The following is a 12,388-nucleotide window of genomic DNA, read 5'->3' on the forward strand; positions in this document are numbered from 1 at the left end:
AAAGCGGTGGGTACCAGCAACTTCTTTAAGGAGTCAATTTATTTGCAGAGATGCTGATTAGACACTTGCAACAAGACTTTGTTGTGCTTTTTTGTTTGTTTTTAGATTACCTGTAGATGGCTGTATTGGAAGACGTTTTTTCCAGAGTGCAGCTCATATTAACTTACTGAATGAAATGAAGCAGCGCTTAATAGAGGTAGCAGACTTCCACCATGCTGCCAGTAAAGCACTGAGAGTGAAGAGTCCCTCAGAGGGCAGTGACGGATCACCAGAGAAGGCGAGCTGCTCATCAAATTACCTGACTTCACCAGAACTGCATAAGGAACTTGTCAGGTAAAAAAAAGCCTGCCCAGTTCAATCTTAGTCAATGCAACCACCTGAGCAACTACTAGAGCACAGTCTTAGCTGTGGGAGACATGAAGGGATGTATGTGACCCTTGGCTGACCTAGATGTACTGCAGGCACTTGTTATAGGTGGTGGTGAAATCTGCTCCTCTGTTGGTACAACTTGTTTTGTTTGAGAGGCAGCTGATTTTACTACTAAAAATAAACCATTGCTGATAGAGTTGTCCTTAGGGGAGAGCTTTGCTTTTTAATTAATGGCATCCCCATACTGGTAAAATATTTGTTGTTTAGACATATCTGCTACTGGCATGTGTATCACTAGCTATAAATGTAAAGTGCTACTCTGTGTGTATACCTCTGTTTGTCACAGCCTAGGGCCCAAACTTAAGTCTGAATAAGATTATTTCTTCAGGGAATTTACTGGATATTTCAACACATGATTTAATTAGTACAGTTTACCCAGTTATCATGCTAAAATTGAGCCGCGACAAGTGTGTTCTGTGCCAGCTGGAAAGTGGTATGTCTCCTTCACCAAAATGTTAGCACAAGACTGTCTCCTTGTGTTGGAATAGGCTAAGGAGATGTGCATGGTCACTCACTGCAACTCAGCTGATGAACACTCATGTTTTGGAAGGAATGGTAACTTCTAAGAGCCACGTATCTCATTCACAATGAAACTGTATCTATGCTCTTCAGAAGTCCATGGTTCCGTTGCACAGAGACTTTTGGTTTTAAAAGTCCTACCTTAGGGAATATTTGCGGACTCACAGTATCTGGATTTTCCCAAAAACTATAATTGAAAGGATTATTTGAGGAGAGTCCCTTGTTCAGGGGGTTGGGGCATACAAGATCTGAGCTTCTTTTAAGTGCTTCCCCCCAGCAATCAACAGGTACTGTACAAACAAACAAGGGAGATCATAAATCCTTCTCGGTCATATGTGAAAAAATAATCCAGAGATGCTTACTGGGTGGAACTTGATTAATCATTTTGTCAGTCTTTGATTTCAAAGGAGTTCCCCATTCCAACATATAACCAGTCTGCTCTACAGCCAAGTAAATCTTATGCTCAGGAAGTTTAATGACCACCTAGACAGGAAGGGAACTGTTCGTAGAGTTCGTAAGGGCTGACTCGTAGAACTAGACTGCTTCCATTTTTTTTCACCAATGACACTGATACAGGAAACAGGAGTTTGTTAGTGGTACTTAATACCACAGTGCAAAGATTGGATGGTATTCTAGTTCTCCCTTGTATTTTATTGGGAAAGCTTGGATGATATGATTATAAAAAGGGTACCCCTCAGTACGGTGATGTCAGTTGAAGAAAGAAGTATATTTATGTTGAAGTACAGTGTTAGCAGAGGAGGAAATGGGAATAAACTAGCCATGAATTTGAGCCTGACAAGAAATTAAAAGATGTAACGCAGGTGTGAGCTTTTAGAACAGACACTCTAGAGAAGTCATGGGGGGAGAATCCAAATTTGCTCAGGCATACTGTTTTTTTTCTTCATTGGTCTTTTGCATGGGGTTGTCCATATGATTCTCTGGTGTAAGAGACACTTCCAGTCCTGGGTCATGTTTGCTAATTTGCATAAATGTTTTCCTTTTCAAAATTTGTCCTGTTACTTTTGGTTATTGCCCTTCATATTTTTCCAAATAGCTTCTTTCCATTGCTGGTCTTTGAACTGACACTTAGTACACTAGTCACAAAGCGTCAGAAACATCTATGTTTTAAGCCGTGTCACCTTGTAGCATGGTTTGTTGCCTTAACTCTAAACCCCAGAATGAGACTGCTGTGTAATACATGCTATGCAGACAATTAAAGTTCACGTTGATTTATTTTTTCCTTTTTTTTTGTTTTTCTTCTCAGGCTTTGTAATGTTTTTGTTTTGTGGTTGGAAGAAGAGAGTTTCCAGAAAGGAGATACCTATATTCCTTCTTTACCGAAGCAATATGATGCACATAGACTTGCTAAAGTCATGCAGAATCAACAGGTGAAGTGCCAGTGACATCGGTGATCTGGGATCCAAAATTCACTTCACTTGTTAAAGTGGATCCTCTAAAGTAGTGAGAGACTTGGTGTCACTGGTCTTTAATACGCGTACAGCGTGTATGGTAGCTTTACAGCTCTAACTTTTCCTAAAAATTCTGTGCTATCCCCAACTGTCTTCCTTTATATTTGAGCGAGGACTCATGAGTAGATTTTTTGCATATCTTTATGAGAACACAGTCCTTATTCTGTACTGTTCTGTAATTCTTTTTGTGTTCTAAGATAATTTGAGAGAATTATTGAAGTTGGAGCTTTAAATGACAAAAGACTGGAATCTGAAATCTGTTCATGTTGGTAGTCTGGTGTCAGGTTCAAATATAAGTTAGTGACTGGGAAGTGTATATTATTCTGTCCAGTAAGCCTAAAGAGTTAGTATAATTAAAAAACCTGTGAGAGGGAAGATTTTTGGAAGGGCATTTCCTTATGCCAGCTTTGTTGTTATTTCTCCAGTGTATGTGGCTACTGGAAATGCAGCCTGCTTTAGCCTGATTACAGTTAATCATGCCATGATGTTTTAGACTATCTTGGTTCCCTCTCTGCTCCTTTTCCAGGAACAGAGTTTTGCTAATCTGTACCCTTTCTCTCTTATTTGTTAGGAATTATGCTGTGTGTGCTTGTCAGATTTCTTCTCTAAGTGTCACAAATGCTTTTCGGTGGCTTATCTGTATATGTGATAAAAATTCTGCAGCTTTTTTCTTCAGTATAGATTTTTTTTTTTTTTCCCCCCTAGTAATAATTTTCCTATGATTTAAAACTGCAGGGTCTAGTTTTATGTACTTATTTTAGTTCCTCAGCTACTGGGATGGATGCACAGTATATGGTACTGACCAAAATGGGAGTGGTAATTTAATTCTTTTGCACTTCAGGATTTGTGGATGGAGTATGTCAATGTTGAACTCATACACCATGAGTTTCAGGAAGCTCTAAACCTTTGGCTGCCAGTTCAGCTTGAATCAAATTCCACCTGTGTTTCTGCAGGGCAAACAGATTTCACCAACCCTTTATCAGGTAAGAGATAATAATATTGTTAATGAAACTGAGCCAGAAAGAATTACTAGTGTGTTGAAGCCCTGGTTGCTTTAGGAACATAATGAAGTCTGTGAATAAAGGTATTAATACAGTTTGTTTTCTATGGGTACAGTATTTTGCATGAAGTTTTCATGGTGTTCTCACTAAGATGCCCACATGAGAGGCTAATATCGGTGTTTTTGGTTTAAAGTTTGCTGCATCGCAGAACAGCAGGTCATATTGTGCCTAGGGCTTCATGGGTGAGCTTCCCAAAGAGTCCTCTGCACAGAGCATACTCCAGACAGGCTGAATTTTCCCGAAGTTTAGACAGAGAGAGCTGCAAGCAAAGGCAAAACCCACTGTAACTGAAAACAGAAAGATTGTCTCTGGGTTTTTTTTGTTGTTGTTCCCAATGCCTTTCCTTGCTGTTTCCCTGGAATTTTGGCATGGTGAAAGGGTTGTTATAGCACAAAAGGGGACAGTAGTCATGGTAGGTATACTAAGGTTATGGTGAGATTGGATTTTTTGGGGTCTGATTAAAAAAAGCAGAGCGAGGGAATAGAAGGAAACTGGAATAGTTTCATTGGTGAATTGGCACTGTTTGGGCAAAGGAACTGAATGGGAATCAGCAGGAGAAGAGAGCTGACCTGGAGAGAGGCGGTGCTTTGGGGAGGAATTGGAGCTGACAAGACTAGAGATGAGGGTGAATTGTAGGGAAAAGAAGATTAATTTGGCTTAGTAGGCTGGGTCTGGGAGCCTTTGTCAGATGAGCAGAATAAATGGGGTGATAAGAGGAAAATTGGAAGGGTGGAAGGTAGGAGTGGGAGGGAGGAAACAAGGAAAGCAGTGGGGCCTTGGATCTTAATGTTGTGTGGTGGAGCTGGTCATGAAAATTAGCTGTGTGAAATAAACTTTGTCAACAAAAATAGGAGGACTAGTTAAGTGATTTTTTTTTTTTTTTAAAGGGAGGAATCCTGAGAAATACTTGTCTGCTGCTAAAAATATTTCAAGCAAAAAAAATGTTTTTGTTCTGTTTCTGTAAACTTTTCTTATTGATAAAACTTCTTTCTGCTTTCTTTTCTAGCCAAGGAGAGGATAATGAATAATTTGAAGAAGTTTGATACTCCCAAGCCCCTTCTTCCACTCCAGACGATGAAAGCTCCTGTGCCAGTTATTTCCTCTGCTAGTCTAGTAAGTCAGAAAGAAGCAATTCAGCTCATGCGCATGAACCTTAACGTCTTGCAGCGACATGCCAAGTAAGACATAGCTGTTTTCCTTCTGCCTCACTAGCATGTCTAGCAGTGTTGTCAGGTGCCCTTTACAGCAGCCTCGTTTGTGATGTTGTCAGAAGACTGTCAGTACTTGACTTCTGCTTCTTGTCCCAGGTTTTTTTCTCTTTTTTTTTTTCTTGGCTATCATGGTATTATTCCACTCCTTTAAGATAAGGCTACACAAATCTTATCTAACTACTGAGATTACATCAGCTGACATCCAGTTTCTTTTCTCATTTGGCATACTTCTTAAAATAAAGCTTCCCTTTAGCCAAGATTTGTTGACAATTAGTTAGTCAACCCTTTTGCACTAATGTAGGGGGTTCCAGTGCTTCACACTGCAGCTACAAGAGAGAAATCTGATTTCTGGGACTATTAGCTTTGTGTGTGAAAGAGAAGAGATTTTCTGGTTTTAATATTCCTACTAAGAGAATCCAGCTGAAGTATTTTCAAACACAGCTGATGAATCTACAGCTGTTCTTGCCCAATGTAGTCATTTAATATCAATATTATTCTTTAAAAAAAAACCAAAACACCAAACCCAAACAAAAAACCTTCCCAAAACTCACATATCCCCAAGAGAGGATATGTCTAAACAATTCCAGCAGCAATTTTAGGTGGGCTTTTTTTTTGACTGAATCATCCCACAGTCAGTCTTTTTTTTTTTTTTTGTCTGGTGGAAAATTGCATTTCCTACAGAGGGTGATTTATTTAATTTCCTTCCAGGTTGTCGTATGGAATAATTAAAAAGAAATCATGCAGAATTGAGTAGTTTTGTTCTTATGAACCTATTTCTTTATTACTTTGAAGTGCTATTACTTTGAAGTTTTAACTCAATTTCATTTAATAACCTTTTATGTTTTCTAGGAAAGTGTCACGAGTCTTTGTACAGCACATTATAAGCAAGAGATGAGACTTCAATTTAAATTCTTAGCATTACTGTTTTCAGTAAAGATTTTGTAACTTTATTAATAAATGCTTTTCAGAACTGCAGCTCTCTGGGAATCTCAGCATGTTGCTCTCAATAGTGAAATACTGGACACGCTACCTAAGCTCTATGTCAATCGGGAAGAGCAGATCACCCTCCATTTGGAGTGCCGGGGAACTTCAAATAAAGGCTGCCAGGGAGCAGCTCTTCTAACAATCCAGGTTAGAGGCATGGCATCACTTCTGTTTTGGGGCTGTTGGACATAGATAATGAAAGTGAAATGACTGAATGGTTACAAGAATGGTAGCAGCTGACCAAACAAATCCATACGCACAGAATAGTTACCTGAAATACCTAATAAGTAATGCTCAAAAGGAGATGCAGATCAACAGCTGAAGAATAAGTTGATGCATAAAATTTGTTTGTTCATAGCGTCCATTCTAAACTGCTTCCCAATGTGGGAATATGCTGATAGGAATAGAAGCATGAAAATATTTGTAGTAGTATTCCCATGTTGCTTGGTATATGAATTTGTTGATCCCCTCTAAGTTTCAGTCCCTGTGGATTATAAGTCTTACATAAAAGATATGAATTATAGTAGTGTGTGATAATTAAATAGGAACATGACCAAGGATGTGTGCTTGGGCACGATGTACTAAATCTGATCAAAACTCTCAGGGGAAAAGCATCTATATTCAGAGTTCTCTTACTGGGCTCTGCTTCATTTTTACAAATAGGTGCGACCTCGAATAATTTTAGCAAAAGGTATTATTCTGAAATGAATATGTGTCTCTTTGTCATTTAGTTTGAAGGGAAACATAAAAATGAAGCAGTGAGCCAGCAGCTTCATGCTTTGCGTAAAGAAGTGAGACAACTGCAGGCAGAAGCTACGAAGCCACCTTCTCTGGGTGTTGTGGAAGCAGCAGTACATGTGGAAAATTTTATAACGTAGGTTGTTCAGACACTGTTTTAGGTAGTGATGTTTTATATTTCTTTTTCTGTATATTAGAGTTAAAACGTGGAACCTGTTTGTGTGTTTTTCATAATGCTTATCAGCTTGGGTTAACAACAGTACTGGAATCCTGAGACCTGTATGTTTGTGACACAGACCTCTAAAGGAATAACTCTGTGTATTATCAGAAGAGCTAACTGCTGGTCATTCAGCCTCCACGGGGCACACAGTATTGTTTTCTGCTTCAATTTATTGTACTGTGTATTAGAATAGCCCTTCTAACCCTGCAAAAGCATGCTGAGTGATGACAGGGGTGCTATGTTAAACTTCAGGAAATGGCAAACTTGTACCACAGCTGTTTCAGCCATAGGCTGAGCTATATGGTTTTTTAATATCTCTCTCTGTAGGTTTTTCCCTTTAATAGTGCAGGACATAGTTTTTTACTACAGAGTTATGACTTGAAGTAGCTCTTCAATACGTGAAATAAAATCGTGTAGTGGAAGAGGACTGAATAATATTACTTTTTTTGGGGGGGTGTGAATAAATGGGTTAGTGCAAGGCCCTCTTCCCCTTGAAGGCCTTGTAGAGTTCATCCCAGAGGTCCAGTTTTGCAACACCACTCTTCTCAATCTGCTAGATTTCTGCTGGGATTCTTTTAGTGTAGTTGGTTTCCTACAGAGTGTACTCGCTGTCCAAGTGAAAATATTTGGTGATGATTTCTAAATGTTCATTCTTGATCATTAATCTGAAAAATTCTGTGGATGAGCTAGTTCTTGGGATTTACATCTGTGGAATTGCATTTTCTTTTTTTTAATTGAGACTCAGTGAAGGTGGGGGTTTGAGCTCAGTAAAACATTTACTTGGCAATACGCAAGAAAAGATTGATTCTGTTTTAATTCTTCTATTGCTGAGCCTGTTAAGTAAAATGAGGTAAATTTTCTTGCAGTACAAATGTAGTTGAGATGGCCTAAGAACGTGATGAACACATGGTTTGAGGGAGAAGTTATCTATTCGAACTATGCTGTGAAAAATCTTTTTAACAATCACTTTCTGACTCTGATTGTGGAGACTTTCTAATGTTTGGAGGTACCCATTTCAGGCAGCAAAATTATGTGAGCTAAACCAGGGACTGTTCAGCCTGGATATGAGAAGGCTCAGGAGGTTCTCATTGATGTATAGAAATACCTCGAAGGGAGGGTGCAAAGAACATGCAGGCAGGCTCTTTTCAGGGATGCCCAGTGACAGGACAAGAGGCAGTGGACATAAACTGAGACACAGGAGGTTCCCTCTGAATATCAGGAAACACTTTTTTTACTGTGAGGGTGACACAGGCTGTCCAGAGAGGTTTTGGAGTCTCCATCCTTGGACATACTCAAAAGCTGCCTGGACACAGTCCTGGGAAAGTAGCTGTAGGTGGCCCTGCCTGAGCAGGGGGTTGGTCCAGATGTCTTCCAGAGGTCCCTCCCAACCTCAGCCATGCTGTGACTCCATGATACCATCCTTGATTATCATGTAAGCCAGAAATATCCATCTCAAGGCTATATATTGGCAAGAAACCTTTCTTCATTGTCACAGATGATTTCCCATACATAATCTGCCCTTTTTTTTCCCCAGGGCCTTAATAAATATCTACAAGGTGCAGCCTATGCCTGCGATTAAGAAAGTCGGAATTAGTTTGTTTTTTACGTTAGTGGAATATGTGTGTGATGAAACTCAACGTAATCCTCCCACAAGGCAGTTCTTCACATCCTGCATCGAGATTCTAGGCCAAGTGAGTTTGTTCTCTGATATTTGGATGCCTAATGCTTACCCCAATGGCCTGCTGATATCGGGGGTCTAAAACATTTAGAAGCCTGAAAACTAACTTCTAAGCTTCTATTCCATTTTCCTTTCAACTAATTGTATAATATACACAGTCTTTAGGAGAGTTTAAGGTTGCATATAAGCAAAATAAAAACTGTTGCTCCGAGATGCCTGCTTAGTGCTCATAAATGCTCACTGTGTTAGTTAAATGCTAAGGTAGGCTGGATTTTTGGGGAGGTAGCTAAAGTTTGGGTACTTCCAGTGTGTAAAAGAGTGTTCTGACATATATTTCACTGTTATCGATCGTTTTCTAGCTGACATATATCTTGTCAACCTCTGTGTTTAGACACTGCTCTTCTACAGCCTCTGCTTTGGGTCCAGGCATTTATTTTTGTCTCATAAATGCAGTTTTTTTCCATGGGCAGCAGTCCTCAGCGCCTCTAACAGCTGAGGTGGGCATAGTGGGCATATGCTCCATGGGCATAGTTCTGTTTAAACTTTTCCTAATGTCAGGCAGGGCTGCTGAAGTCTGAATGCGTTTTCTTCCATTAACCCATCAGAAAAATTGGATTTCTACATATTTTTATGCAGTGTGTGTGAGATCACAAGTGCTGTTCTTAAGTGTGCTAGGGAAACACGTTTATTTTACACCAGATTTTGTGGAACAGCAGTATTTAGTTGAAGTTGATCTCATATGGTCTGTCATTTTTGAGAAAACTTTTTTAAAAGGACCAAAAATTGTGCTTGTCTCAACAAAAAGCTCTAAGAGGTTTTTTTTTCCTAATAGATTCATACTACTCCTTTTTTCTCCCCATTCCCAATTTCCCTCAGGTGTTCATCAGTGGGACTAAGTCAGAGTGCAAACGTCTCCTCCAGACAATCCTGCAGAATCGAAGGCTCTGTACTCTCCTTTCGCCCTACTTCACTCCTGTTGCCTCTCCCAATGAGTTTGTGACTTTATATGAAAAAGTTGTGGCCTTTCTGAGTGAGGATAACAGTGATGTTGTCTTCATGTTGCTGACAAAGGTAAAGTACTTGTGAATACTGCGTCTGGTTTGTGGGTTGCTTATATGAATGTTCTTTCACTAAAGACTGCGACTTTAGGCTAAGGAAGAAAGAGGTGCAAATCTAGTACTTTAAAATAGCATTGATAGGTTCTGTAAATCTATGTTGCTCATCCTGAATGGTGTTTGTTATATTTAGTCTGAAGAGGGGCTGGAGGCAAAAGCAAATAGGAAGCTTAAACTACCCTTTCCTAGCCCAGATAGTATCAGTATGTGCTTCCTAGGGCTTATTCTTCAGTGCACTCTTACTCTTGAAATTAAAGCAGGCTCTCGGTGGCTTCTTCTGCTTGGTATCTCTGCAGAGACATTCATCAGAATAGCCAGTGAATCCCACGTATCTTAAAAACAAACAAAAAATTTCGAACAGTGCCTGAATCTTGCATCTCTGTTTGGCACCCATGTCCTTCCTGCCTATCTTTAAAACATACAGAGTTAGGTAAGAACAAGTAGTTTACACATCTGTTGTTTTAGGGCTTGCGTGATACTGCCTACCTGTATGGTCAGTGAAGAAATTAGTATTATACTTAGACTTTGATAATGCTCTGATTCTCTTCATTAGTTACCTATAGCTATATAAAAAAACTTGAGGATTTTTTTTTTCCCCCCTGACAATTTCTCCCTTCTCCTAAAGGTGTTGCAGCTGTTAAAGCTTCTAATTACAAATGCTTCCTGTCCTCTGTTCTAGTTTGACCTTATGCAATGGTTAAGCGTTGCTAAGCCACCTCTATCTGAACGTACCAAGCTTCTGGAGTCTATTCACTTGGCTGTTAATGCATGTGGCCTTGAACCTGAAGAAGATATTTTAATGCCATTTAGTATCTTCTGCAAGCATTGGACTAACCTTCTCCAGTATCAGTTCCCTGATCACTATAGTGATTTCCTAAGATTGTTCGTGCAAAGTGAGTATCTGAATTGATGCATACTAAGCCTTTCATATACAACTCTTCTGGCTTAAAAATATGAACTGCATGCAATAGAGTTAAATAGCAACAAATATGGAATGGTTCAAACTTTCTTAAGTTTCTATATCCACTTTTATGTGCATGCTATGTGATATATTTTTATTAGACATATTTTAGCTCTACTAGAAAGAAACACTCTTCTGTAGATCAAAGTACACTCATCAGTGACAGCAGATTTTCAGCCCATATTACAGGAGAAGGATGGAGGAGAGGTTTCTATTAATGGAGGCACTTATTATAATTATGCCACAGTCTGTAATGCAGTGTCCTTGTTCTTGAGCACCTTTCAATGTCAAACTGAGAACTGGAATTATGGAGACCTGGGACTGATGCTGAAATCTGCTGAAAATGTCCTGGTTGACATTAGATGCTACCTGTAATCTGCTGTGTCTCTAAAATGAGAACAAAAGTACTTCCTTTCTGTCAAACCGTATATGCTGAGGCAGCAACTGTCTCTTGGTATGTGTTTGTAGCCAGGGATGTGTCAAGGGACTGGGAAACTCTCTTAAGAAGAGAGCGTGTAGATGCCAAAAGGGAATGTGAAATTACTTATGTTTGGGAATTAGAGATATCTCTCACCCTTAAACTTGGGGCTTTTAAACTCATGCCTTACCTAATTTTTTTTATGTAGTAGGAAGCTCTAATTTCAACCTTTTCTGACTCATATTGAGAAAGGGACTAATATCCTTCTCCAGATTTTCACAAATGCGTTCCCTTCTCTTTCTCTTAAGGCTCTTCAGAGCAGCTTCTAAGCCCTGACTGTTGGAAGGCATCACTTAAAGCTTTGGGATGTGGCTCACCAGTGAGTGAGCAGGGAAGCTTCAAGAAAAGTGATTCTACTGAAAGTCCTGTATTGCGGGATGCTGCAAAAATTCTCCTCTCTGTAGAACAGGTGGGTGCCTCTTTGGTTGATTTATTATGTTTTTCAGCTGAAACAGATGCCCACCAGTGATAAATAACACTGCTGTGCAGTCTTTCTGTAGCTGATTAATAGTTTCCTTCTTTTTATAGGTTAGAGAGACAATAGAATGGCTTTCCACATCTTTCTGCAAACTCCGACTGGCTTCAGTGGACTTCAGGACTTTTGGCCTATTTTCAAAATGGAGTCCTTATGTGGCTGAAGTGAATAAATTTCTAGAGTATCTTACTAAACGACTTATTGACACCGAAGTTGCCAATTTAGCCCAAGAGCCTGTTGGCAGTAACAGAATTCTAGCAGGTAATGTGTCTTAAAAGCAAATTAGTTAAGAATAGGCACTCAGTTTCTCTAATTTCCTCTGTTAAAGACCGTTTAAATATACAGTAAAATCTTCTTTCTCTGCATTTGTACAGTGATGAGAACGTTAAAATACAGACGGGATATGTTGATGCTACTTAGCGGCCATGTGGAACTTTATGCTTTATCTTTGTGCTTGTTGGAGGAAGCTTGTTTATGTTTGAGCTTGCTTTAAAACTATTTTATGAAGAGATCATACTTTTTTCAAAGAAAAATATGATCTTTTGCGCTGAGCAGAGGTTTGGGAACGAGGGACTACTGAATTTCATCATGATGTGTGTGACTGATTTGGAGAAAATTGCCAAAACACCTTTTAGTATATGCAGCATTAAAGTGTGAATCATCATTACCCCCGCAATCTCAGATGTGTTAAAGTGATAGTAATAAAACATCTAAGCAATGCAAAATGCTTATGATTGTTGTTAAAACAATCATATTGTTAACCAGAGTTACTAATAAGCATATTGTATTTTAATTTTTATTTGACCAGGAAGAACTGATTTTATGTTGGAATAAGGAAAGGACATTTTATTCAAGTTTGGAAAGCTGTAACGTGTTCACTGTTGCTAATTTGAGGAGAAAAAAAGCAACTTCTGTGTTTTGTTTTTCTTCTAGCGTTGCAGTCCTTGTATTCAGTCATTGCTGGGCTCTTTAAACCGTGGATACTGGTCTTGGATAAGGAAGATGCAAGGTATGTATTGCATTTCAAAATTAAATGAATTTTTGCTAAAG

General features: G+C 39.1%; 1 protein-coding gene across 1 annotated transcript in view; it reads left to right on the forward strand.

Annotated features, from left to right (window-relative positions):
* The window catches only part of EPG5 (ectopic P-granules 5 autophagy tethering factor), a 60,202-nt gene that overhangs the window by 31,115 nt on the left and 16,699 nt on the right, over positions 1 to 12,388 (forward strand). The window contains exons 23-34 of the mRNA XM_059833396.1: positions 106 to 333; positions 2,213 to 2,336; positions 3,259 to 3,400; positions 4,485 to 4,656; positions 5,658 to 5,820; positions 6,405 to 6,547; positions 8,166 to 8,322; positions 9,186 to 9,380; positions 10,104 to 10,317; positions 11,112 to 11,272; positions 11,392 to 11,599; positions 12,272 to 12,347. Coding sequence (XP_059689379.1) covers positions 106 to 333; positions 2,213 to 2,336; positions 3,259 to 3,400; positions 4,485 to 4,656; positions 5,658 to 5,820; positions 6,405 to 6,547; positions 8,166 to 8,322; positions 9,186 to 9,380; positions 10,104 to 10,317; positions 11,112 to 11,272; positions 11,392 to 11,599; positions 12,272 to 12,347 — 1,983 coding nt within the window. The remainder of the gene's footprint in view (positions 1 to 105; positions 334 to 2,212; positions 2,337 to 3,258; positions 3,401 to 4,484; positions 4,657 to 5,657; positions 5,821 to 6,404; positions 6,548 to 8,165; positions 8,323 to 9,185; positions 9,381 to 10,103; positions 10,318 to 11,111; positions 11,273 to 11,391; positions 11,600 to 12,271; positions 12,348 to 12,388) is intronic.

The sequence above is a fragment of the Gavia stellata genome, chromosome Z (assembly GCF_030936135.1).
Source record: "Gavia stellata isolate bGavSte3 chromosome Z, bGavSte3.hap2, whole genome shotgun sequence".
NCBI lineage: Eukaryota > Metazoa > Chordata > Aves > Gaviiformes > Gaviidae > Gavia > Gavia stellata.